The sequence below is a fragment of the Hoplias malabaricus genome, chromosome Y (assembly GCF_029633855.1).
Source record: "Hoplias malabaricus isolate fHopMal1 chromosome Y, fHopMal1.hap1, whole genome shotgun sequence".
Lineage (NCBI taxonomy): Eukaryota > Metazoa > Chordata > Actinopteri > Characiformes > Erythrinidae > Hoplias > Hoplias malabaricus.
In genome coordinates, this window is record NC_089820.1 from 8394544 (window position 1) to 8421396 (window position 26853).

At 38.4% G+C, this 26853-nt stretch overlaps 3 protein-coding genes across 8 annotated transcripts; 2 read left to right on the forward strand and 1 right to left on the reverse strand.

Annotated features, from left to right (window-relative positions):
- Nucleotides 1-219: 219 nt before the first annotated feature.
- On the reverse strand, nt 220-8079 carry LOC136679652 (serine/threonine-protein phosphatase PGAM5, mitochondrial-like). Of its 3 annotated transcripts, XM_066658297.1 has the most exons (7): nt 7998-8079; nt 7623-7895; nt 6723-6892; nt 5832-5957; nt 4492-4580; nt 3882-4015; nt 220-3444 (listed from the first exon to the last, which is right to left on the reverse strand). In XM_066658297.1, exons 2-7 carry the CDS (start codon nt 7841-7843, stop codon nt 3294-3296), a joined length of 891 nt encoding a protein of 296 aa, XP_066514394.1. In that variant the 5' UTR covers nt 7844-7895; nt 7998-8079; the 3' UTR covers nt 220-3293. The 3 variants fall into 3 exon arrangements, with proteins under 3 accessions (XP_066514394.1, XP_066514395.1, XP_066514393.1); XM_066658298.1 differs by having other exon boundaries at nt 3882-4012; nt 7623-8072; XM_066658296.1 differs by having other exon boundaries at nt 7623-8072.
- Nucleotides 8080-8660: 581 nt separating this feature from the next.
- Nucleotides 8661-16319, forward strand: LOC136679054 (DNA polymerase iota-like). Of its 2 annotated transcripts, none has more exons than XM_066657330.1 (10): nt 8661-8788; nt 9254-9376; nt 9865-10029; nt 10551-10694; nt 11962-12192; nt 13668-13846; nt 14005-14096; nt 14364-14503; nt 14668-14858; nt 15073-16319. In XM_066657330.1, exons 1-10 carry the CDS (start codon nt 8743-8745, stop codon nt 15862-15864), a joined length of 2103 nt encoding a protein of 700 aa, XP_066513427.1. In that variant the 5' UTR covers nt 8661-8742; the 3' UTR covers nt 15865-16319. The 2 variants fall into 2 exon arrangements, with proteins under 2 accessions (XP_066513427.1, XP_066513428.1); XM_066657331.1 differs by having other exon boundaries at nt 11965-12192.
- A 268-nt stretch (nt 16320-16587) lies between these two features.
- wdr31 (WD repeat domain 31) lies at nt 16588-25947 on the forward strand. 3 transcript variants are annotated; one of them, XM_066657069.1, is made up of 10 exons: nt 16588-16665; nt 18158-18303; nt 18540-18666; nt 18872-18946; nt 20210-20354; nt 20871-20971; nt 21125-21192; nt 21306-21447; nt 21756-21918; nt 22418-25947. In XM_066657069.1, the coding sequence occupies exons 2-10, from the start codon at nt 18257-18259 to the stop codon at nt 22576-22578; spliced, it is 1029 nt and encodes a 342-aa protein (XP_066513166.1). In that variant the 5' UTR covers nt 16588-16665; nt 18158-18256; the 3' UTR covers nt 22579-25947. The 3 variants fall into 3 exon arrangements, with proteins under 3 accessions (XP_066513166.1, XP_066513164.1, XP_066513165.1); XM_066657067.1 differs by lacking the exon at nt 16588-16665 and adding an exon at nt 17217-17349; XM_066657068.1 differs by lacking the exon at nt 16588-16665 and adding an exon at nt 17421-17551.
- The last annotated feature ends 906 nt before the right edge of the window (nt 25948-26853 follow it).

The window sequence follows — 26853 nt, forward strand, 5'->3', positions numbered from 1 at the left end:
TTAAATACAGCTGTCCGTGGGGGAACCCACTAAATGTATTTCAGGGACCACAAAATAATCAGATTCTTTATCTCAGGGGAGTTGAAGTTCAGAGGAAAAAAAGCATGAAAAATAATGATCACTTTCAAAAATGCTACTTCTTAGTGGTAAAAGCTGACTGTTCCTGTAAATGCTAAGTGAGTCAAATGAAAATGGACAAGTTGTTGTTGAACACAGTTTTGTACTCATTTTTATTAACAACCTCATTATTAAGACCAAACTCAACATAAATTGCACACACCTTACTAAAGCTGTTTTCATGTATAAACTCCGGGAAAAGTCCGGAGAATTAGGTCTGGACATTTTCTGGGATTGCCCTTCCACACATGTAATGTACAGCCAGAGATTTTCCATGTCAGGCGTTCTTACAGCTGGAAATGTTCAATGTGGTTCATGGGTGGCACCTGTTCAGTGTGCGCAAGGAATACAACTCCAGAACACTGCCAGCTAACTACGGCATTACCTGGATGCAGTACTTTGTACAGTTAATGTCCAGAACAAATGTTATGGTCATTTGCGTTCATATGTTCAGCTCCTCAGGGTAAGGTTTCTGTGCATGTGTGAAAGGGCTTAAGTGAAATAATTTTTGACTTGTACTGCCAGACTACACATCTGCCTAAATGATCAGCCACCTAATTAAAAACTATCAATACAAACACCTCCGCCCCAGTGCTGGCTTTCAGAAACAAGGACATTTGGTTGTAGGTTGTGAAGCTTCTTTTGGAAACGTTCACGCATCATTCAAGTAAACACTACTTTACACTGACACCATCTCCACATCAAGGCCTCTGGTGGGTGTTTTAAAACCCTGAAAAACACCTCGCATCCAAAAACAACCCCAGTCAGGAAACACTGCCATTAACATCTAAAGAGTCATGTTAAAGAGATGATCTGCTGAAAAACCTAATATACACAATTTATGCAAAATTCACTGCATGATTAAATGGTTGAGATGTTAAAAGGCTTGCTTTTAAATGCAGTTCTTGAGACATTTCTTTGGAACCTGGAAAAGCTGAAAAGCTTGTAAAGCATAAAACATTACTACATGCAATGCTTCTGAAAACCCTGCTGAAGTCTGATATCTGGAGGTTTTGTTCCTGGTGGAAAGGGACATGCAGAATATTGTGATGACATTTATTTGTAATTTCCACTATTTTTACTATCATTACGTCATATAAACCTCTAGACTGGCGACATTAACTGATGGTTGTGGATTATGGAAAGGAAACTGCTTAGATGTCTAGTTCCATTAACCATCACTGTAAGGAAACCTTGATTCCACAGGTCTCTCTATAATAAACCAAGTAACTCCAAGAGACTCCTCATCAATTTGTTTACATCTCAAACATTGAATAATGGAGGAATTGCGAAGAACCTAAACGTCAGCCATCAGCCAAGACGTGTTCGGTGTCTGAAGTCTTTGCTTCTTTAGTTTAACACTACAGAGCTGTCAGGCTAATACTGCTGTTAAGTAATGGAAGATTATGTACATTTATTTGATCATACTAACAGACTTGCAACTTAAAACTGTAGGACATGCTATTAATAATGAATAGGACATTAGTACAGCACAGGACAGCTAAAACGTAGCTAATTGTTATAAATAAGGCTGGGCAATTTATATTAATTTTATTTTTATATATAAAATTATATAAAATTTATATTGCGATATATTTCTTAATTTTTTCTCGATATGATATAATTCCGATATTAATAAATATGCTTTTAAATATTAATATTTTTATACTAAAATAAATACAGTGTGCTGAACTGAAGACAGCAAATTCGTTGTAATTAATGTCAGTCAGTGACAGAATACATCATATATTGAAATATTGAAAATGTATTTAAAAATATCATTGTTATTGAAATATTTTATATTGTAATATATATATATACACTGATATAGAATTATTGTCCAGCCCTAGTTATAAACTACCCCAATAGCACTAGCACATTGGACAATTAGCCTTTTAGCTTCATTACTTAAACTTCAGACACCAAGCATGTCTGCTCTTTGACTGCATTTGATCAAGCTCTCTCTCCAAGCATGCTAGGAATAAACTCAGAATCAGTTCTGAAGCTGAATCTCTATTCTGTTGTATCCTGACTGTGGATTTAAAGCCAAAAAATTAAAACGACTTGCTGGTTCTGACTGGGTTCTAGTGACAAAGCAAGGCGCAAGAACTGTGTTCATGAAGCTCAGAATCACATTCAAACTAATTCTGATACATAGAAAAAATAAATAAACAAGAACAACAGAAATGATAGCCTAGCAAGTGAAATCATTGGAAATGTAGTCAATATCTATAATATTTCTCATTATGAGGAAAGCTGGCAATTTTTTGCTCATTAAGCGATTGCCTTATTCCACTGAGAAAAATATTACAATAAAAATTATTGTGCTTTTTAAAATTGTTTTAAGAAAAAAAAAGATGTAAGAATTATCTGCCAAATCAGATAAGTTTATTTGAAACAATTAAAAATGTTTAGAAATAGGGTTATTATTCTCAAAATTCTTACAAAAAACCTCATAATGACCATTATCAGATACATCAACAAGATTTAAGATTATTCTTCTTAAGAGATATTTTTTACATTTACTGTTTGATTCAATTCACGATGCTGGTTTCATGATTTTGAAACCTTGTTATTTCAAACCAAAGAAAAAAAAAAAAAAAAAAAGAATGATCATTCTTAACGACACCAGACATTAACAGAATGTCCATATTCTACGGTGAGTTTACATTGCATGAACACAATGTTTCTCATACTTTAACCTGCTTCGTGAATACAGAGCCTGAAGGACTAACGCCACCAAAGAAACTTAAATAAGAAACACACAAATAAGGAATACAGCAATTTTTTTTCTTTCAAGACACTTAAGGAGTTGCTTGAAGAGCGGCAGGCAGCGGAGTCACTTATTCTTTAAATCTTATGTAAATTCCGCAGATAACTAGAAACTAGTAAATGCAGTCATAGTTGAGCCATGCAGGACAGGATTCTACATTCCAAACATCCATGTAACGTCTACATTTATGCACATATAATTTATGTTGAAATCACTGACACATTCCAAAATGCTTCCGTTAAGTTTGCCCCACTGCCTGCTGCTCAGTTTTGACTTAAAACAGTTGTTCAGAACCAAACATATTAAATTTACACAGTATTCTCCCCAGTATTCATAAAGGGGAAAATACTGCAAACGTGACTGCTCTGAACTTATCATTGTGATCCTAACGTGTGTGTGTGTGTCAGCTACGTGTGAGTTTGTCTGGAGGCATGAAGCCAGAGTCTCCCAGAGTTCTGAGAGCCACTCGGCCACTTGGACGCACTGTCAGCCACGTGATGCTACCATTATTTAATCCCATCCTTAGCCAGCCCTCAGGGGGGAACTGCAGAGCTCTGAGGAGAAAAAAACACACATACATACATACAAACACACACACGCACAGAGCATTTAAGCCTACAGATTGTGAGCTTCATGTAAGGTAGGCTCCCAGGAAGAACCATGCCCTAGCATATTTATATAGTCTACAAATTTCCAAAAGTTTAACATTAACAAGAAACAAAACTAAAAAAACTATACTATCATGCTTTTAAAATATAAAAAAATTAAACACTTAAATCATTTTGGAATATTTGATTTTTTAAATGTTTATATTTTACGATTTATATTTAAAACATGCCATTTTAAATATAAACAATAAAATTTGACAGTTGCAAATTGTGGTAAATACTTTTTCTTATATACCACCAATTTGTAATCTGTTTTAAAGCAATACAAACACAGCAGTGACGTTATGAACACAGTTGAATAGCAATGACACACACACACACACCTGCAGACAAAGTAGCGGATGACATTAGCATGACAGACGATGATCTCGTAGCTGTCCTCCTTCTGTTTGGGATCAGCTCTGTGAATATAGCGGCGGAATGCTGCCTCAATCCGAGCGCCGTCCTCGTGGTACTGCTAAAAGCAGCACACACATGTTCACATATGACATTGCAAACAACATACACACACACTGCTGACTGCTAGCCATTAAAAGAGCAAATGAGAATAAACCTGAAATAAAAATGTTATTTTTGCCGTCAGTGTCATATAACCCAGCCTAGAAGAAGCTACTAATGACAACAGCAATTCAAACTCTGAAGTGGAAAATCAGCACATAGACTAAGTTTTCAGATGATGTCATCACTTTGTGTCTGTGGGAGGAGGAACACTATGAGGTAATCTGAGGAGGAATGATCAAGTTAGTTAAGGTAAGGTAACATAACACTTATTTGATTCCAATTAAAACAGCAGTGTTTACAGATTCATTGACTGATTTAATTTACCTTAATGAATACAGAGCATTTTTTAAAGAGATGATGTTGGAAATGTTTAATATTAAGGTCTAATAGAGGTGTGATGTTGGTGTGTTGCATGTGTGTAAGAGCACTGACCACAGCTTCTGGTTTCCAGTGGCTGACTGGAGGGATGGGTTCTATGGGTGCCCCCTCTCTCAGCAAATCACAGCTCACCAAATCCACTCCTAAAACACACATTTTATAGAATGTAATAAATAAAAACTACTCTTGCTGCAGTACTTGAGTACCTTTCTCATTGCAACAAACTGATGTTTCATGACAAAGAAAACAGATTTAGTGCTGTTTAAATAGGCCCAGCATAATGTGTGATACTGACAGGTCTTCTGGCCTGATCCAGAATGCTGCAGCACGCCTGGTCTTCAACCAGCCTAAAAGAGCACATGTCACACCCCTATTAGTTGAGCTGCATTAGCTACCCTTAGCTGCTCGCATCAAATATAAATCACTAATGATGACCTTCAGAGTATTCACTGGTTCTGCTCCCATCTACTTCAATAGACTCTTAAAACCATATGTTAGCGCCCACCCTCTCCGTTCCTCAAAGGAGCGCCAACTAACACGGCCAACCCCCCGTACAGGTCAGTCGAGGCTATTCTCATCTCTGGTACCACGCTGGTGGAACGAGCTTCCAAGCACTATCAGAGCAACAGGAACCCTCTCTGCATTCAAGAAATCCTTGAAGACCCAGCTCTTCCGAGAGTATCTCTTGCACTGAAAGTCCTTCTTTATTGCACTTATTACATTCCTGCACTCAATGTAAGGTAATTTTGTATAAATTGTGCTGTAGTTTGAATGTTAGATCCTCTTTTGTAAGTCGCTTTGGATAAAAGCGTCTGCCAAATGCATAAATGTAAATGTAAATGATACACTTGATTTAGCAATAATTACTCACATATTTAATGTGGCACTTCTCTGCTAAAACCTCAGAAAAATAAAATGCTTTATACCGTGTATGAAGAAAAAGGGTAGGATGATATTTTACGCTGTTGCTTTAAAGTTAGAGAAGTGGGCTGGGGACTGAGAGGTTTCTGGTTTGATCCACTCCACTGAAAGAAATCAAAGGTTAGGTGTGTGAAGGAAGGTCACTGTCTCCTCCCTCAACATTCATGGCTGAGATGCCCTTGAATAAGTCACCTTACACCAACTGCTTCTCGTGCGCTGGGATGGCTTCCTGACGCTGTGTGTGTAAGTGTGCGCTTTCCTTCCACAGATCAGTTAATGCAGACATTGCATTAACAATAACGTTGTTTTAATGCTAAGCAATGACAAAAATGTACATTTCATTTCACATCCCATGTTGTTCACTACTAGTTTTTAAGGTTAGCTATAGAGTTTGTAACCAATCACTGCAGAGAAACTCTCACCACTTGTTAATTTATAGAAGTATTAAGAAAGTACAACTGATCAGATCTCACCTGGCAGGTATTTGCTGATTATGTTTGCAGTCTCTGTGGCTCTGGCCATGGACGAGTGGATCATCACATCATATTTCAGCCCAAGAGATGCTAGCCTGTGTCCAACCAGCTCAGCCTGCTCTCGGCCTGAAGCACAAACACACAAAAAATATTTGGACAACAGCTGCCATTTGGTCAGAAACTGACCAACGATTAACAGGTTACAGAAGTCTGATAAAGTATGTCAACAGAAGCAACAGTCTGTAATTCTACACTTATACAGAGGTTGGTGTTTCTAAAAAAAAACATTATTAGTAACTAGTAATAGAATGGAGGTGTCTCTAATGAAGTTTACAGTGAGTTTAAGTATGACTTTTTTTGTCAGTTAATTGAAGTACATGGTATGGGTTTCTGGGCGGCACGATGGCGCAGCAGGTAGTGTCGCAGTCACACAGCTCCAGGGGCCTGGAGGTTGTGGGTTCGATTCCAGCTCCGGGTGACTGTCTGTGAGGAGTTGGTGTGTTCTCCCCGTGTCCGCGTGGGTTTCCTCCGGGTGCTCCGGTTTCCTCCCACAGTCCAAAAACACACGTTGCAGGTGGATTGGCGACTCGAAAATGTCCGTAGGTGTGAGTGAATGTGTGTGTGTCTGTGTTGCCCTGTGAAGGACTGGCGCCCCCTCCAGGGTGTATTCCCGCCTTGCGCCCGATGATTCCAGGTAGGCTCTGGACCCACCGCGACCCTAAATTGGATAAGCGGTTACAGATAATGGATGGATGGTATGGGTTTCTAATGAAGTGGACAGAGAGAGTATGTACATAATGAGAGTTTACAATAAAGTGAATGAAAATATAAGTGGGATAATTCTGATAAAATGGTTAATGAGAAAAAGTAGCTACATAACAGTAATATTACCCAAGGATGTCAGTTTCCGCTCCCTGTCTCCATTTCCATTCAGGTTGTACTGAGCATGTCTGATGAGGAAGATATGGCGAGTGGCTTTCGGTTTGTTATTCTCTGTTTCAGAGTTTTCCTCTCCACTGCTTTCTTTCTTCTTAGTGTAAGGCATCAATGATGGGTCCCTCCTGCAGAGAGAAAAAGTGAAAAAAACTGAACACTTACACTGCAGCCAAACATAATAGTATCAGCTTTACTGCAGTAACAGCATCTCACCTGTTGAGAAGATTTTGCAGTACATTTTGGGACAATGCTATGAGGATTTAATAGAATTGTTCTATGGAAACATTGATTGATGATTAATTCTTACACTACTACTGGTCCTAAATATATGGTATGGGGCCCAAATAACTGCAAAGAACCCAGTTCCACAGTCTAATGCTGGGAACTCCCTGGATTCTTGGCATTCAGCTGCTCCAGAGAATTCCATTTCACATTTTTATATTAAGATTAGACAAATGGTGTGCAACCAAGCCTTGAGTGATTGTCTGTTATGAGTTTGGGGTGTTCACTTGTTCGTATGTGGATTAGCTATTCATGAGTGTCTACAGGTGTGAGTGAATAGGTGAGTGTGTGATGCCCAGTTATGGACTGTCCCCGTGTACAGGGTGTGTTCCTTCCTTGTGACCAGTGATTCCAGGCACCCAACCACCGCCACCCTGAACAGCACGGAGCGGTTACAGACAATGAATATTGGTATGTTATACATCATTGTATGTTATGTATGTCATAAAATTCTGTGCCGTATAAAGCCGTCAAAGCAGTGTATTGTAGGTATAGTGTATACCTTTGTGTGAGGTATAAATATAAATTTGATGTATAAATCTTTATGTGGTATCAATTTTAGGGTTAACATACTTGTCCCAGTTGTTGTCCCAGGCAGATCCCGGTGTGTAAAGTGGGAGACCCGGAGCCGGCTGTGCGGCGTTTAGAGAAGTGAGCGCGGCTGTGAGCGAGGCTATATTCCGCCGGGTTTCTCCGCGGTTTTCCCCAGGTGAAGTCTTCCAATCAGCAGCGAGCAAAAGCGCGGAGCCGCCGGCCATGGCGCACAGCAGCCCAGCGGCTCGGCCCAGTGTCATTCTTCCGCTCGTAGAGCACACAGACCGGAGCTTAGAGAACCAGTATAACACGCTCAGAAACAAAAGAGAATACCCAGAACCCTCAGTATACAGTCATACCACTTCTCGCTGCCACTTTTTTAAAACCAAGACTCTTGAATAGTGCATACAATACCTCTCTGACACTGTTCAAAATATATTGGTTTATTATTGAACAATACGAGTAGGCTACGACTAACCAGCGGATCATCCAAATGTCCGCCAGGTAAACAAAATAAAAGTCTCTACTAGATATTTATTAATATTGAATCCATTTCGAGGACGAAATATTGTAATAGTTTTCTAAATATTTTGAGTACGTACCTGGAAATTATGGCATGTTATGGAAAAAACTGTATATTTTATTTAATTTGTCTTAAAAATATAAGCATTTTGAGAAATTAAATAAGTAATTCTATTAATATTTTTTTTCTGTAGCCAGGGGAAAATAACGGGTAATTTAAAATTAGCTTCTAAATTAAAAAAAAAATTATACATTAAAAAAAATGAAAGAATAGCACCAAAAACATTTCTAAAAGCACACTTAGTAAGTTAATTACATTGTTTCTATGTGTATTTTCTAGATTAAACAAATGTATTTAAATAGTTATGTACACTTAGGGCAGATTTTCAATTTTTACAAATGTATTTTTTTTAATTACAATACTTAACAAAACTCTTTCTCTCTCTCTCTCTCTCTCTCTCTCTCTCTCTCTCTCTCTCTCTCTCTCTCTCTCTCTCTCTCTCCAGGGCACTAGGAGGCGGTAATGTAGCGCCAAATCTGTAGGTAAACTGAGAAAAGGAAAGAATAAATCAGATATATTTCTGTTATTATTTTGTTGTTTTGTGTAGTGTCTGTTTTAAATCACTTTTTCCACATTATGGACTCGGGAGAGGAAGAGGAGACAGGCTGGGATGTGGACCCAGGTAGCTATATTATTGTTTAAATTATTCTCTGTTTTTAATAAATGCAGTCAGATTTAAAGTTGCACTGAAATACTCAAGTAGAAGAAAAAAATAAATATTAAAACATCAGGGCAGGTCCATTTAAAACGTGTCAAGTCCAAAAACGTTTAGGACAACTGCACATGGGACTAAAGACACCTTGCCCAGTGCCAGAAGTCTGCTAGTGGGGTAAGCTCCCAGGCACTGGTCTGTAGAGCAGTGGAACTGTGTTCCCATTTAGCCACTTCCAGTAGCTTTGGGACTAATTGAAGTGGAGTGAAGTTGAACACCATCACATCCTCACAGCAGGGTTCCAATTTTTAGTGTAAAGCATTTCCAGAACATTTCACTGTTAGTTTAGTAAAATGGGACCAATTCCTAATGAATTCTCTTAAACACACAGTGTTACGCTACAGCGAAAAGGATCAAATTTATTTTGTGTTGTAGTTTCTGAAGTGGGGAATCAAGCTGTGGATCTCAGCGAGAGAGTGATCCTTCACTTTGATCTGGACTGTTTCTATGCTCAGGTTGAAATGATCCGGAATCCAGCCCTACGCACTAAACCTTTAGGTGAGTAAAGCATACTCTGGAAAATGTACCACTGTATGCAAATATTTGGACGGATCTGCTGCAAATAAGTGAACATATCCTCTACAGAAAAGCCCACCTCCTCACCTTGTAACAGACTGTTACTGTTTATTTGCAAATATAGTATTGGGCAAAAGATATTCCAAAATCCAAATAGAAACCATGCACTAAATATTTCAGAAAAATATCAAGTTCCAAGACTGTTATAACATTATTTACACCAAACACTGGTACATATACAAAATATTGTTTGTAGTTTATGCAGTACACTACAACGTTATGCAAATACATACCATCTCACAATACAAACTATAAACAGATAATATACACAAAACATACTGAATAGACAACAAGTGTAATATACACACATTTACTGTGTTTGAGATAAGGATTAACCAATTATAATTTTTTTTAGATGTTAGTGTTTGTAACTGAAAGATTAGAGTGGATATTCATTTGTGTTCCTTCAGGAGTCCAACAGAAGTACATCGTTGTGACATGTAACTATGTGGCAAGGGAGCGTGGGGTGAAGAAGCTGATGGGGCTAAAGGAAGCTCTGGACAAGTGTCCTGATCTGGTTCTGGTGAATGGAGAGGACCTCACTCACTACAGAGAAATCTCTTATAGAGTCACAGGTTCTTCATTATCAGCACTCTGCCTTTTCTCGGATACAGTGCATCACTGGTGCATCATTCTAACATGACAAAAAAGGACAGCACTTTAAAAATGAAAGCTATAATATATTGGCATTATGATTTATTAAGGAAAACATACACCAATCATCCATAATATTACCATCTCCTTGTTCCTACTCAGTATTGATTATTTACAGTTACAGACTATAGTCTGTTGTTCTGTATAGATCTTTAGACACCTTTCACCCTATTTTTCATTGGTCAGGACTCCCACAGAACCACCACAGAACAGATATGATTTGGGTGAAAAGGGAGCTAACAATTTATGCACAGCAACAGATGAATTCAGAGAATGGACAGTAAGTGTAGAAACAAGGAGTATCCTAATGATCTGGTGTGTGTGTGTGTGTGTGTGTGTGTGTGTGTGTGTGTGTGTGTGTGTGAGAGAGAGAGAGAGAGAGAGAGAGAGAGAGAATGACAATAAAAGTCTTCAATCTTGTATTTGCTCTATTGCTACTCAGAGCTGCTGATGTCATACTGCCCCCTGGTGGAGCGACTGGGTTTTGATGAAAACTTTGTTGATGTTACGGATTTGGTGGAAAAACGGATGAAAGAAACAAGCCTCTCAAATCTGTCCTTTGTAGGTCACATCTTTGAACATGAGGGTGAGCCATTAATACGTTACACTAAACATTATAACACAGTGTCTGCCTTCAGTCACTACAACCTGGTGAGCATGGTTTGTCATAGAGACAAATCGTTGTCTCTCCAAATGTATCAAGCTGTGAAAATGTATAATTTAAAAAGACATAATTCTCTAAATAATCTGTTTTCCATAAAAATGTAGTGACTACTATAGGTAGTATTACTATAAACCAGTAATATATTTAATAACATAAACATAAATGAATTATCTCCCATTCACACTGACTTTTAAAAATCCATCTAGGATCCAGAGTGTTCAGTGGTCTAAGATTTGTCTTTCTTATTGGGAGGTCACCGGTTAGAATGGGTAGATTTGCCCTTCATTTCCCATCACAAAGAGCACAGTGCTGGTTTGCGTAACACATCTGTTCTCCTTCAAGTGTGTAGAGCTGTAGACCTTGCATGGTGATCATGGCGGTTTTACACTTGAGCTATGATGCTTATGTAGCTGTCAGTGAACATCTAAATCATCTTATACTTGAATCAAACCATATAATTGTACGGTAATCTCCTCCAAACTCATCCTGTGGTTTCTGATATTATTTCAGGGTGTTATATCATCTCTGTTATATAACAAAACAATATTTTTAGTTTACTTCATCATTTGAACATAGCATCTGTCCACATTATTTGAAAATTTCATGAAGAATGGACCCCAATAGAAATGCTCCAAATATATTGAAACAGGGCGGCACAGTGGAGCAGCAGGTAGTGTCGCAGTAACACAGCTCCAGGGACCTGGAGGTTGTGGGTTTGAGTCCTGCGCTGCGTGACTCTCTGTGAGGAGTTTGGTGTGTTCTCCCCGTGTCTGCGTGAGTTTCCTCCGGGTGCTCCGGTTTTCTCCCACAGTCCAAAACACACACGTTGGTAGGTGGATTGGTGACTCAAAAAGAGACTGTAGGTGAGTGTGTGTGTTGCCCTGTGAAGGACTGCCCCCCCACCCCCCCTCCAGGGTGTGTTCTCGCCTTATGCCCAATGATTGCAGGTAGGCTCTGAATCCACCGTGACCCTGAACTGGATAAGCGGTTACAAATAATGAATGAATAAATTAATGTATTGAAACACAATCATTTACATTGAGTTCCATTGTAGGTTAAGTTTTATTATTTTGGAAATGCATGTTTTTCATTGGACAGCAACAATATATAGTCTTAAACCAATGTAAAAACAGTAGATAAATATACAGGTTCTATAACATGCTATGTTGTTGTGTTCTCACCACTTCAGCAGTGTGTGTCCAGGACCACTGTAGACTGGCTGTGGGGTCAGTAATAGCAGCTGAATTTAGGGAGGCAGTGCAGAGCAGACTGGGATTAACTAGCTGTGCTGGTGTGGCTAACAGCAAACTCCTCGCCAAACTGGTGTCTGGAACATTTAAACCAAATCAGCAGACCACCCTCCTGCCTGAAAGCAGAGGAGCACTGATGGACAGTCTCAGTGGACTCCGAAAAGTGCCCGGTAAACATACTTTTACAATACAAATAGCTTATATCATATTAAAGTATTTCTAGTTTTCATAAAATTAGAATATCATGAAAAAGTTGATTTATTTCAGTAATTCCATTCAAAAAGTGAAACTTGTGTATTATACTCATTTATTACACACAGACTGATATATTTCAAGTGTTTGTTTATTTTAACTTGATGATTATAACTGACAACTAATGAAAACCCCAAATTCAGTATCTCAGAAAATTAGAATATTATTTAAGATCAATACAAACGCATGTACAGCACTCAACACTTAGGTGGGGCTCCTTTTGCCTGAATTACTGCAGCAATGCGGCATGGCATGGAGTTGATCAGTCTGTGGGACTGCTCAGGGGTTATGAGAGACCAGGTTGCTCTGATAGTAGCTCTTCTGCATTGTCCTCTTCACAATACCCCATAGATTTTCTATTGGGTTAAGGTCAGGCGAGTTTGCTTGCCAATTAAGAACAGGGATACCATGGTTCTTAAACCAGGTACTGGTAGCTTTGGCATTGTGTTCAGGTGCCAAGTCCTGTTGGAAAATGAAATCTGCATCTCCATAAAGTTGGTCAGCTGCTTTGACCTTGGACCTCAGAAAACACAGTGGACCAACACCAGCAGATGACATGGCACTCCAAACCATCACTGACTGTGGAAACTTTACACTGGACCTCTAGCAACATGGATTTTGTGCCTCTCCTATCTTCCTCCACACTCTGGGGGGCCTTGATTTCCAAAAGAAATGCAAAATTTACTTTCATCAGAGAACATAACTTTGGACCACTCAGCAGCAGTCAGTTCTTTTTGTCTTTAGCCAGACAAGACCCTTCTGACACTGTCTCTTGTTCAAGAGTGGCTTGACACAAGGAATGCGACAGCTGAAACCCATGTCTTGCATACGTCTGGGCGTGGTGGTTCTTGAAGAACTGACTCCAGCTGTAGTCCAATCTTTGTGAATCTCCCCCACATTTTTGAATGGGTTTTGTTTCACAATCCTCTCCAGGGTGCAGTCATCCTATTGCTTGTACACTTTTTTTTCTACCGCATCTTTTCCTTACCTTTGCCTCTCTATTAATGTGCTTGGACACAGAGCTTTGTAAACAGCCAGCCTCTTTAGCATCTTGCCCTGCTTGTGTAAGGTGTCAATAGTTGTCTTTTGGACAACTGTCAAGTCAGCAGTCTTCCCCATGAATGTATAGCCTATAGAACTAGACTGAGAGACCATTTAAAGACATTTGCAGGTGTTTTGAGTTAATTAGCTGATTAGTGTGTGGCACCAGGTGTCTTCAATATTGAACCTTTTCACAATATTCTAATTTTCTGAGATACTGAATTTGGGGTTTTCATTAGTTGTCAGTTATAATCATCAGATTAAAAGAAATAAGCACTTGAAATATATCAGTCTGTACATTTATGCTGTTATTATTAAAGCTACAATATGTCTCTCTGTGTGATTGTGGCAGGGATTGGTTACAAGACAGGGGAGAAGCTGAAGGCCCTGGGTGTTGACAGTGTCAGAGATCTGCAGCTGTTTCCACTCAGAGATTTGATCAGAGAGTTTGGAGAAGCCAATGCCAAACGCATTCAGAACCTTGCATGTGGAATTGACCTCTCACCTGTGACCCCCGCAGGACCCCCACAGGTAACAGAAGCTAACTACCAGATGAAGATTTTGTAACTTCAAAGTTATTTTTTAACTTGACACACACATATACACACATATATATATATTATATTATATGTGTGTGTTTTTTTTTTTTGTTTTTTTTTTAATTATTGGTTTGCATGGTTCTGTTTCAGTCTCTGAGTGATGAGGACTCATTTAGGAGAATCTCCACAGTGAGTGAAGTGGAGAGTAAAGTGAAGGTCTTGCTGAGCAGCCTATGTGAGAGGTGTGTTTCCTTACAAATAAAGTAAAAATAATAATATGATAATAATAATTAATTTATTGTCTGTAACTGCTTATCCAGTTCAGAGTTGCGGTGGGTCCACAGCCTACATGGAAACAGGAACACATCCTGGACAGGGCGTCAGTCTATCACAGGATGATAATAATAATAATATAATAATAATGATCTGCGATTGTGTTTAAGTGGTGACATGATTTTCTCTAAAATTCCACATAAAACTAAAATCAAAACAAATGTTTGTCTGTTTAGGATGAGTAAAGATGGCCGGTTACCTCAGACTTTGAGACTGACCCTCAGACGAGCTTCTGCAGACCCTCTAAACCGCTGGTTCAGCCGAGAGAGCCGACAGTGTCCAGTACCCAGACACACGGCACACAGGATTTTAACAGGTACACACACACACACACACATTATATGTGGCTTCGTAGTCCTGCTATTGGAAGCCGTTGCTGCAGAACAGTAGATGGTTGCAGTTAAACACACACATACGAATATGTCAGAATTTTTATTGCTTAATTATGATCATTAATTTGGTTTCATATTTCTATTTGAGATTGCAGAGATGTGGTTCCTCATCTAGTTTTCATTGCGATGAAGCTGTTCCACAGACTGGTGGATGTCAGCACCCCATTCCATCTCACGCTACTGAACGTATGCTTCAGTAACTTACAGAACAAAACCTCTATCAAAAACCCCATAAGCTCCTTCTTTACACAAACCACTCCAGCTGCTACACACACACAGGTGAGATACACACAGACACAGACACACAAACATCTCCTGAATGTTTGTGACTGTGCTTCAGCCTGGAACTACTTTGAATGGGTTGTGAAGTGTCAGACTTGGGTAATATATTGATAACTTAATGTCAATAATTAGTGGAATGAATGGTCATATTTGCCTCATTATGTTTATCATATTTTAAGTAGATATTTATTTCGTATACATTTTCTTTCAGGAAACAGATTTTGGTGTGTGTGAGGATTCATCCAGTTTCACTCAGATTGATAAGTCTCTGAACAATAACAGGTTTTTCAAGCACATAACACCATCATCATCAGCATCACCCTCATCATCATTAACAACCCAGCCAAACAATGCCAAGTCTTCCACATCTCCAGGGCAACAGACTCAAAATTTAGCAAGAGTATTGGATAGAGGAGATTCCACAAACGCCAAAATTCAAGAAGAGGTGAAAAGTTTTACACTGCCTCATGGCGTTGATCCTGATGTTTTCCAGGCTCTTCCAGAGCACATCCAGAGGGAGCTAATGAATAGCTTCAAGACTGGAGCCTCTGTTCCAGATGAATCTATGGAAAGATCAAAGTTTATTCAATGTACACACTCTGGAGGGCAGGTAGATTTTCATATGAATCAACAAAAAACATCAGAAAATGGAAGCAAACATGGAGTCAATAACAATGAATCTGGTACCAAGAATGCTTTGGAAAGCCTGGGCGAACAAAGTTTACAAGACTCCAGAGCCAAAGAAGGTGCTATTAGTCAACCTTTTAATGCCTACACAAGCTCCAAGGTCCCTTGTAATGTAGACCCATTGGTCTTTTCACAGCTTCCCTCAGAAATGCAGAGAGAGCTGCTCACTGAGTGGAAACAACAGAAACCTGCACTGAAAATCTCCTCTAAACAGGCAATGAAACCCTCATCCAAAAATATGACAGCTCGAGATCGCCGAACCACACCTAAAGGCTCTCAGAACAACAACCTTCTTAAATATTTCAAACCCAGTTGAGACACAATCTGAGTAAAAATATAGTTGCTATACATGTGTATGCCCCTTAGAGAGCAAGCAATAATTTCCTCCTGTGATTCTTCTTTAAAATATGTAACAGCTTTTATACTGATGCTTACATTTCTGGGTATGTCAGAGTCTGTACTGTGCACTTCTGCACATATTTTAAATATGCCTGCTCTGTGGGGCATAAACGGTTTCATTCATGGAGTACAAAGCAATTTTTTTTCTGTGAGTTGCACTTGACAGAAACAAGGACACAATGTGTCACTGATGCAAAACACAGCAGCACCCTTTTGTTGAACAGTCCCTAGCATGAGTTAGTGTGCGAGGAATTAACACCCCTTGGGCTGCAGTTCATAACTGTGAGTTGTAAGAAATTTGCTTGAGGTGTTTTGCATCTAAAAAAGTAAAGTTCACTAGGTTTTCCAAAAACAAGTAACAGCAAAAGATACTCAAATACAGATGATTTTTTTGTCTGTCCTGAGTTGTATATTTATAAATATGTTAAATAATAATGTATTATGTATAATATAACCTTTATGTATTTTATTAAAACTGCTTTGGTAATAAAATGTGCTTCTTGAGTGATATATATATATATATATATATATATATATATATATATACAGTGAGCTCTATTCCATGACAGTGTGAGAGTCACCCGGTGAAGGCCTTGCGCCCAGTGATTCCAGGCAGGCTCTGGACCCACCGCGACCCTGAACTGGATAAGTGGTTACGGACAATGAAGTGGTTACGGAGCTATTCCATGAACAAAGTGCCACAGTGTGAATAAGAGTGGTATAGTGATTAATTCATTAAATTCATTAATTCAATATAATGCTATTTTTTATAATTACTTTGTAAAGGGTTTGGTAAGGAAGTAGAATAGGTAGAAATCTAATATTATTAGTATAAAATATTTAGTCTAAGTATGGGTAGTAGAGCTGTCAATCAACGGCTCTTAATACCAGTGTACCATTAATAAATACCATTAATAAATATATGCAACAATATTGATAAAAATGTTAACTTTTAAATTATGAGAACGATATAAACTAAACATTAACTCTGTGAACCGAATTTCGGTTAAGGTGTTAAGTAAGTAAAATAAGTATTTTTTTTATTTTGTTTAGTGTAAGGGGACTTGAGAAAAGAAGGATATACTTGGAACAGGACTAAAGAGCCGATTCAAATAAAAGAGTCATTTGCGAGTCGGTACCTTTTGGCCCGCGTTTGGGGGCACGTGACCTCAAACTCGCTTGGCAACACGTCGTAAGCGTCGCTAAGGAGAGAGAGCACGTGACCGCTCGACCAGCCTGGTTACCGTCTGAAGCGTCGCTAAGGAGACGGCGGAACCGAGCCCGAGCGCGCGCCCGAGCCGCGGCGGCGATGAGTCCGGAGCTGTCGGTGTTTTAGAAACACTGGGACGGTGTCCGCTCGAGAGGAGCGACGCCAGCATGGTACGCGCGCTGCAGTGATTCGGTAAGTGTGTGCGAGCCCTTTAAAGCTCTGCAACACAGTCGGCGCGCGAAAGGCGAACCGCTCCGGGAGACATGGGCGCCCCGACAAGAACTAGTGCCCCAATTAAGGCGGAAACGAAAACTCGAATATAGAGACGAACTTAAGCCGAAAGCTATGTTAACCAGCGGTAAACACGCACAATAACCGTTGGCCTCGAGCGCCGGTGAGTAATGCTACTGTATGAGAGCGCTGCAGTGAGCGCGTGCTGTAATCAGATGAGACACTAATGCAGTAATAGGATTCAGAGCCTTTCCGCCCTGTAGCAAAGTGGTGCACACCACACAGATCTTTCACACTGCAGTTCATCTGCGTCCAGTTTGTGGACCCCACTTAAGCTACGTCCATTGTAGACACACTGTAGGCGTTCAGTAGTACACACACTGTGTAAATAATCTCCATAGACAGGCATGGAATAATCTGGGACACTCTGGAGAAGCTGTACATGAATCCTCAAAGTGAAACGTTGGCTACAGGGGCTTAAAGACCTTCGGCACAAGGCTGCAGAGCAGTTGTGTTCTCTTGAGTCATGGGGCTTCATCCAATTCCTTTGAGATGAGCTGGCATTTAGAACAAGTAATCTAACATCAGTATTTGAATTCACTAATGTTTATGGGGCTGCCATCAGATCTTCGTTCCAACATCTAATTTAAAGCTTTCCCAGAAGAGTAGAATCTGTTACTGCAGTAAAACAGAACGATGATTGAGAGAAACAAAGAACTCTAGATTAACATATGTTTTTATGTTTGTGTTTTAATGTCTTATGTTCCAGGTGAGCAGAGTTGAAATGACAGTAATTTGTTGATGAATGTGGAGTGTGTGTCCTCTCTTCTGGACAACTCTGGTGTGTGTGTGTGTGTGTGTGTGAGGCATGGGGAAACTCCAGAGCAAAATCCGCCGCCGTTCTGACATCTACAAGTGAGATATTCCACATGCGCACACGCATGGACACATATTAGGCTTATTCTCTTATTTTTATATTCTTAGGCCTACTACTATTAGAGGTTACTAATTATGAGTTTTTAATTATTTGTTCATGTTTCTGTTCATTTTATTTAAACATTTTGTTTATTATACCTAATTCATCATTGATAACTGTTTGATGTATGGGTTGATTGAATGAAGTGATCAGTTGATTAACTGGTTGATTGTAGGGCCAAGGAGGCGGGGGAGGCTGTACCTGTTTCCCAGGTGGTTCAGTATGAACCTGCTCACTCTGATGCTATTAACTGTGTGACCTGTCTGACCTCTGACCTCTGTGTGTCAGGTGGGATTGACCAGGTGAGTTAGAAAGAAAACTGAGTGGGTGGGGTTTAAATGTGTTGTAGAGATTGTGGGTTGAAATGTATGGGAGAGATGTGGACGGAGTTAAAAGTGTTTTGGAGTATAAGTCTGTGTTTTGTTTTATTTATAAGCTATAAATTAGACATTTTTAAATCATTAGGTTATGAGTTAAGTTTGTATGTATGTGTGTGTGTTTTCACAGGCAGTTGTGGTTTATGACTGGAGAGCTGGGAAGCCCTGTCGATCTTTTCATGGCCATGGGAAGGAAGTCACCAAGGTAACTTGCCAGAGTAACAGCCAATGTTAACATCTCTAAACAGGCTTTTTAACATGTTATTTCTGTTCTGAACTGTTGTTTTCCAATTTCTTTGAGCATTGGGTACACTACAGGCCTTGAAAAATCAGAGAAGATTATAAACAGACTCACATTACATGATTGTTTTTTGCCCATTTTTATGGAGACTGGAAAAATTTCAGTCACAATCTAAATGACTGGGATTATAGAATACATGACTCCAGGATTCCAGCCTTTGGTTCAGCTCAAGCGAAACAAACACACCATCCAACACGAGCCGAGTTATCCAGTAGACACAGATATAAACAAACACACTAAAATACATTCATTCATTCGTTCATTCGTTCTTTTATTCATTCATTCATTAATTCATTTTCAGTATCTGCTTATCCAATTCAGGGTCACTAGACCCAAGGTGGGACACCCCCTATAGGGGGCGCCAGTCTTTCACAGGGCACCACACACTCATACATTCGCTCACACACTCACACATATGGACCCTTTAGAGCAGCCAGTCCACCTAACAACATGTGCATTTGGACCTTGGAGGAAACCCATGCAGACACAGGGAGAACAGTGGCCATAATCCATGTTGAATATTGAACATTGGATATGAATGAATCACCACACGCTTTCAGGTTGTGCACTCAATACTAGCAAACTGCTACATCACGATATCTGGTGGTAGATTTACATTAGAGAATCAGCCTCCGCCACAACACTACAGGATACTGAGTGGTAAATATTAAACATGTTTCATACTTAGGGTTTAGAATCAAGGTGGCCCTGAGTGCACTGGGAGAGGATCGGTGGAGTAAATATTAGATTATGAACTCCTCACACTACAGTATAATCTGGGAAGATAATTGTTTATGATTACCCTGAAATCTGGAGACATCTGGCAATTGTTGGGAGGAGCAAACAGGCCCAAATATTGACCCATTTATTCTGTAGTGTGAGTCTAGCATTACACAGACCCAGTTCAACTGGAACCCGGGGTTAAAATCGGACTAAGATTTCTCTAGTGTTACACCGGCTTTACAGTGTTCACTACATAACACAGTTTAACTGAAATTTATCTCAATAATTAGATTCCTATAACTGTGTAGCAGCTTATATATTCTTGTATGACATAAAAAAGGTGAATAAGATATTTAGATAAGATTTACGCCTATATAATCTAGCTTTGTAACCCTAAACTAATTAACTGTGTGTGTGTGTGTGTGTGTCTGTTTTCGTGTTCAGCTGGCCTGTTTTGCAGGCAGTACGTGGATCTTTAGTGCATCACGGGACAAGACAGTTTTAATGTGGGACTTTGCCGGTGGCTCAGACCCCATTCAGACATTTCGCGGACATGAGCTTGTCATCAATGGAGTTGCCATCAGTCCAGGTCAGCCATTTACCATTTTAAACCTATTAGCCTGAGGGCCCAAAATGTAAAAGCGTTTCCCATCACTGTGAAAACCATGCACATAGTTTCCTTTACTGTTAGATGCACAGTTAAACCTGAATGAGACTTCTAAGATTTTTGGATGCACAGCATTTCCTATCACTAAATGGCATTTAGTTTGTTGCTCATGAGTATCTCTGATGCATAAGTTCGTTATTAACAATAATGAACCCACATTTATTCATTAAGGGCCCACATTCTTTGTTCTTCTTTCATATGAGTTCAACTTTGATGAGCTGAAAAAAAACTGCTACCAACGAACAGGCTGTTCTTTGTAAATCAGTTCATTGTTTATTACTTCACAGACAAGATAAAGACAAAAATTGTTTGCTCAGTTTTAAACTGCTTGGACTGGTGAAAGAATGCTACATATTTAAATGTATTACAGCAAACTCTTCAAAACGTTAGGAAATAGCAGTGAATGCATTGATTTGTGATGTATCGTGTGGATTTCAGATGGCTCCAGGCTATGCACTGGATCTCGTGATAACTCTATGTGTTTGTGGGACATCGAGACCGGAGAATGTTTACAAAAAAGCACCATCTCACGCAACCTTGTGAGAAGAATATACTTTTCATAATAAACTACGTTATCCACAATACCTCGGCTCTCATTTAAAGGTCATGCTCTCTCTCTCTCTCTCTCTCTCTCTCTCTCTCTCTCTCTCTCTCTTCACTCTCTATTCACTCTCTCTTACTCATTTTCTCAGGTAACACATGTGTGTTGGGTTCCTGGGGGGCCATCAATTGTCCAGACTTCAGAAGACAAAACAATCAGGTGAGATTTTACAGCAGGTGTTTAGTCACAGGATGTAGGACTGTGATGGAAGGCACTGCTTGGAATTGTTGCTATACTCCACCCGTGTGTGTGTGTGTGTGTGTGTTTTACAGAGTGTGGGACAGTCGTAGTTGGCAGGTGACAAACACATTTCCTGCTAAACAGTACATTCAGACTCACTGTGATATCAGCACAAACTGCAACCATCTACTGTCCAGCAGCAATGGCTTCCAGGGGCAGGGCTGCGAGGCCACGGTGAGTGTGTGTGTTTATGTATGGCCTTATACACCATTGAAATCATAATGTTATTCTGCAATGGGTGTCTTGCCCATGTAAGGAATACTGGATTTTTGACAGATATGAATGGGATTGCTACGATTGATACAAAAACAGACCCTTATGTCAGCGCATTATTGTATAGTACAGAAATATATCTAATAAAATGTTTAAGGAGATGTTCGGATGATTTTGCACTATTAGTGGGTAGGTATTGAATACAGGATAGTGAAAATATTTGTTCATGTGCAATGTATGCTTGTGTGTGTGTGTATGTGATTGTAAAGCTGTGGGACCTGAGACAGCCAGGCTGTAAGGTGGTGGAATATCGAGGTCACATCCAGACCACTGCCTGCTGTGTCTTTCTGCCGCCAAGCATTGGCTCGCCTGCCCTTGTCGCCTCAGCATCGTTCGACAGCTCTGTTAAAATCTGGGACCAGAACACCGCAGGTAACACACACACACACACCCAAACATCCTAGGAATGTCATGTAAGTTAAAGCTATGTCATTTAATTCTAATAGAGGCAACATCGACTAAATAATTCAGTTTAATTTAAGGAAAATGTGTTCTGTTTAATTTAATCCTGTTTAGTTTCAGTGATTTCAGTCAGCGCAATTCAGCCAAATTTAGATAAGTTCAACTCTGTTTAAGTTATTTATTTCTGTCAGTTAAAATACAGTTTTAAGACAGTTAAATATTTTAGGTGTCAGCATAGACATGTATTTAGCTGTTCTTTGGTTTAGTGGTATTTGGATTTAACAAATTTGTATTGGCTGAGATCCATTTCTTTTTTGAGTAGATGACAAAGCACTTTTTATAAGTTGCTCTGGATAAGTGCTGTATAAAGCCTATAAAATAAAGTGAAATGATGCCAGTAGTTCAGTAAAATAATTGTCTTCATTTTCTCTCTCTCTCTCTCTCTCTCTCTCTCTCTCTCTCTCTCTAGCATGTTTGTGTACTCTGTCACTGGACGGTTCTGGTCCTTTGGTGTCTTTGGCTCCATGTGACTCCAGTAGTCTCCTTTGCGCCAGTTTTAACACTGGACTTCACCAGCTTAACCTCTCTCGTGGAGCCACACCTATTCTGAGGGAGATTGCTCGATTCTAAACACAAACACACACACACACACACACAGAGACCTCTGAACCTCTGAGGTACTGTCTCTATTCTGCAGTGGGTGTCATGCCCGTATAAGATATTCCAGGTCTAAGCTGTATTTCTCTATTAGAGAAATGCATTGGATTTTAAAAAATTGCTCCAAACAAAAATATTCAAAAATATGTTTCAACACACAGAATTATTTCTTTTTTTAAAGTGTCCAAATTGCCTTTAGTGTGATGTCATTTTAGTGCACAGGAGTGTTAGTCAGCACGTAGCATGTATGTAGCATAGTTTATATTTCCACTCCTTAATGACCCTGTAATGGAGCTAGTGATATACGTAGGAAAATGTAAACGAGAAAAAGTCCTTAGATCCAAGAGTTACAAATTGAAAAAGTTGAAAAAAACAACAGCTTGGATATGGAATTACATGCATGGGCATGCTGCAGAGTACAGAAACTTCAGTTGTGAAAAACATAAGCACACGCACAAATAGAAACTCACTGATTAAAATAAACAAAAAAAAAAGCTTCCCATTAACCATAGCTAACCAGCAACGCTAATGGCTAAAGCTAAATCACTGCCTGAAGAGATTTGCACATGGTGTTGGGAAATGTGGAGATAATTACTCAGGACATTATCTCTCTCTCTCTCTCTCTCTCTCTCATCCTCTCCCCCTCTTACTATCTTTCTCTCCTTCTCCTCATCAAACACACACACTGTGAGTCATTTTCATACAGCTATAAGCTAGATGTTCACATGGCATTCAGCCAGTCTCTGTGATTAAATTCTCATTTAACCCTCAAAAGTAGCATAACTCTTCTGTAATTTTATTTAAATATGAATAGTTTATATTAATTATATTATTTCTAAAATAAGATATTAAAATAATAATATTAATTAGATGAAAATCTGTGTCCCGCTCAAAAACAATTTTTTTTTCACATTGAACCAAACAGGAAAACGAGGTTCTGAATCAACCTGTCCATAAAGGATTTAAATCCTTACCAATTTGATCATTAATTAATTATGCATGCCATTATGTAAATATATTCATATAGAATTACGCAATGAGAGGAATATCTTCAGATCTACACATGCAGAGTTAAATGGTTGGTTTCAGTGTTCCAGAAAGTTTATCCTGTTGTATAATTTTAGGATGTCTCACTTTCAGTAGCAACCAAATTAAGAGATGGCATTTTAACAAAGAAAATATAGAGATACATTTCTTTGGACAGCAGCGATATATATCTTTAACCATTAAATACCTTATATTAATTCATAATATGTAGACAGGGCAAAACATCAAATTTTACACATCATGTAAAATGATATCATGTGTACCGCATTTAAAATCACAGCAATTTTATCTGATACTATTCTTTCTTTCCATAGAGAAAAGTCATGGAATTCTGCATAGTGCCAACTACAGAATTCATAGATCTCACAAATGTGATCTCTAGCTTATAGGTTTATATTAAAACTTGGAGGGCACTAAACAAACAAACACACAAATGGGCACAGCCAGGAGATACTTTTTTTTTTGATCCAACATAGCTTTTCATATAAATTAAGTTGTTTGTCAATATTTCTTTTAATTAATTGTCATTATTTTTAGACAAAGTGTAGAGGGCAACTGAATTATTCAAAATAAGTGACAAAAACGAAAAAAAAAAAAAAAAACATTGGAGATATGAGGTTTTGTTAAGATATTTTGAAGGATCCTGCTGAGAAGTGTCAATGCTTATTCCTATTTGTGATCAGAATATAGACCCTTAACTGGAACAAGCTTTTAGTTGACTTTCAGAGAAAACCTTGACATTTGTAAAGCTGCACTATGTAAGATTGTTGGTTTAAATTGAAAAAAATTGCATTACTGTGTCAAGAAGAATAATATCTGCTAATATATGTGTACTGCTGCTGAAAGTCATTTGTAAAGCCTGAAGTATTCATTCAACAGGCAGGAGCTCATGCACAGCCTCAAAAATAATGTCTGCCTCGATGGGCTGCTTACCTGAGTAACATTTAATAATGGGGTTGTGACACAGAGTGCCAGTGTGTAGGGCTGAATTTGAGTGAATGTAAGATGAGGGTTAACGCTGAATATGGAGTGATATGAATCAAGCAAACTTGTAAAGCACATAGCTTATATGCGAGGCACACAAGAAGCAAAGCATGCAATGAACAAGTGAAAGGAGACTTGAAAAATAAGGCCTACGTTTTTGCTTTTGATTAAATTTTGAGGTTCCATTGTTGTGTTTTTTGTTTAACACTTTAAAATGTATATGCAATTATTTATGACACAATGTTAATTCTGTTCTATGACGTAGAATATATTTCCATCCAGCCTAGTTCTTACCAAGTTCTTTTGGATGCTTATTTAACATGCTAAATTTTTACATAGAGATGACATTATGAAAGGAGACCTTTCTATATTTTCTACAGCAAAAAGAATGTACATCTTTTGTGAAACTTGAAGAAGATCAGCTTGAACCAAAAAATTCCAAAACTGTTAGCAAGCAGAAGTATTTAAATTTTTATTATTATGATTCTTCTACATGTTCCTGTAACAGCCTAGAGACATGGATGTATTAGAGTAAAACTAAACTTGGCCACCCTCATGTGGGGAGCCTGCTCTATGGAGCAAAAATTTCTTCATTTTTGGACTTCAGAGCAGTTTTGTTATTTATCTGATGTCATTTATAATTTGTAGAAAATTATACAAATATTTAAAAGTAATTTTCTACTTTTTAAGTCGTAAAAATATCTGATTACACTTTTAAAGATATTAACAGCATGATTCAGTGCAAATAGTACAGTTTGTCTTTATTTGGGTTTTGTGGTAACATTATCTTTAGATCAGTCTTTGCATCTTCCTTTGGCTTTTTTGCATACAGACATTTCATGCACATGAGTGACCACATGTACGTAAGATACGCAGATTAGTGAACGTAATTTAACCCATGCTTGTAAACAACAGTAATGCAGCAGGGGTAATATTAACTTATTAACCGCCCTGGTGCTGTAAATCTGTTACACAACATCAATATCACACTTGTGTGCAATTAATGTCTTTCAGTAATTCTTTTATGAAATATTTCATCTTTATCCTACCCCAACACTGCAGAAGACCTCTATGTTGGAAAATTAACAAACACAGTATAACGTTAAGACACACTTGCTAACTTTCTTACTCTTTTAACACACACAGAAACACAAAGTTTCTGTTAATTGGAGAACCTCTATGAAATAATAGCTGACCTACATATTGTTTGGACAGATTCTGGATTGCATTTGTTAAAATACTTTCACCGATATTATATATGTACTTTGAAGATTTGTGTGTATCTGTAGCTGTCTGACCAAATGCTCACATTTACACAAATTCTAATATATATATATATATATATATATATATATATATATATATATATATATATATATATATTCCATTAATTCTTTGCTAACTTCAGCCATAGATCCATTACAAAGGACAAGTACCATGACAAGATAAGAATCTTTAGGGAGGCAAATATCATTTGATTTTAACATATGATAAAAGCATTTTAAAATTTTGACCTTAACCCTGTTCTCTCTTTTTCGGGTTGAAATTGTGAAATTGGTTTATTATTTACAGAACCTAATAGGTTTGGTTAATAAAAAGTTTCAAAAGACTTTTATACTGTTTTGCATTCTGAAAGGCACATACTGGTAAAAACAAACAAATTTGTTCATTTTTGTTTTGTTTTTAAAAACATAAATAAAGACTAAATTACTTTTTGTATAGAATCTTTTTTATTCATTCAATCATTCATTCGTTCTTCCATTCATTCATTTATTCATTTTCTGTAATGATTTCATCCTGTTTTTTGGTCCTTGGTTGGTCTCGAGTGTACTCAGTATCACTGGGTGTGAGGCAGGAACACAACCTGGATGGGATGCCAGTCCATCACAGGGCATCACACACTTACACATTCACTTACACATATGGACACTTTTGCAATGCCAATCCATCTATTAACGTGTTTTTATGAGAGGAAACAAGAGCACCTGGAGGAAATCCATACAGCGAGCACACCAAACAACCCCAGGAACCTGGAGATGTGTAACAGTGACAGTGACTTGTTGCATCACTGTGCTACTGAATTCTAATTTCAGTTTAAAATAAAAGATAATAATCTTGGAATTTAAAAGCAAATACTACACAATTTTTGCAAGACTATGCTGTTGCAGATGTGGGCTGCTTCTACTGTTTCTATTGTAATATTTATGAAAATTTCTA

What these genes read in the sequence shown, in the direction of transcription:
- LOC136679652 (XM_066658297.1), bottom strand. Translation starts at nt 7,843, where the DNA reads ATGACACTGGGCCGAGCCGCTGGGCTGCTGTGCGCCATGGCCGGCGGC. An exon ending in TGGGACAACAACTGGGACAA is followed by an intron (nt 6,893 to 7,622) that starts GTATGTTAACCC and finishes TTCTCTCTGCAG; the next exon opens with GAGGGACCCATCATTGATGC. An exon ending in GCGGAAACTGACATCCTTGG is followed by an intron (nt 5,958 to 6,722) that starts GTAATATTACTG and finishes TTTGTGCTTCAG; the next exon opens with GCCGAGAGCAGGCTGAGCTG.
- LOC136679054 (XM_066657330.1), top strand. Translation starts at nt 8,743, where the DNA reads ATGGACTCGGGAGAGGAAGAGGAGACAGGCTGGGATGTGGACCCAG. An exon ending in AGGCTGGGATGTGGACCCAG is followed by an intron (nt 8,789 to 9,253) that starts GTAGCTATATTA and finishes TTTGTGTTGTAG; the next exon opens with TTTCTGAAGTGGGGAATCAA. An exon ending in CAGCTGCTACACACACACAG is followed by an intron (nt 14,859 to 15,072) that starts GTGAGATACACA and finishes ATTTTCTTTCAG; the next exon opens with GAAACAGATTTTGGTGTGTG.
- wdr31 (XM_066657069.1), top strand. Translation starts at nt 18,257, where the DNA reads ATGGGGAAACTCCAGAGCAAAATCCGCCGCCGTTCTGACATCTACAA. An exon ending in TCAGAAGACAAAACAATCAG is followed by an intron (nt 21,193 to 21,305) that starts GTGAGATTTTAC and finishes TGTGTTTTACAG; the next exon opens with AGTGTGGGACAGTCGTAGTT. An exon ending in CTGGGACCAGAACACCGCAG is followed by an intron (nt 21,919 to 22,417) that starts GTAACACACACA and finishes CTCTCTCTCTAG; the next exon opens with CATGTTTGTGTACTCTGTCA.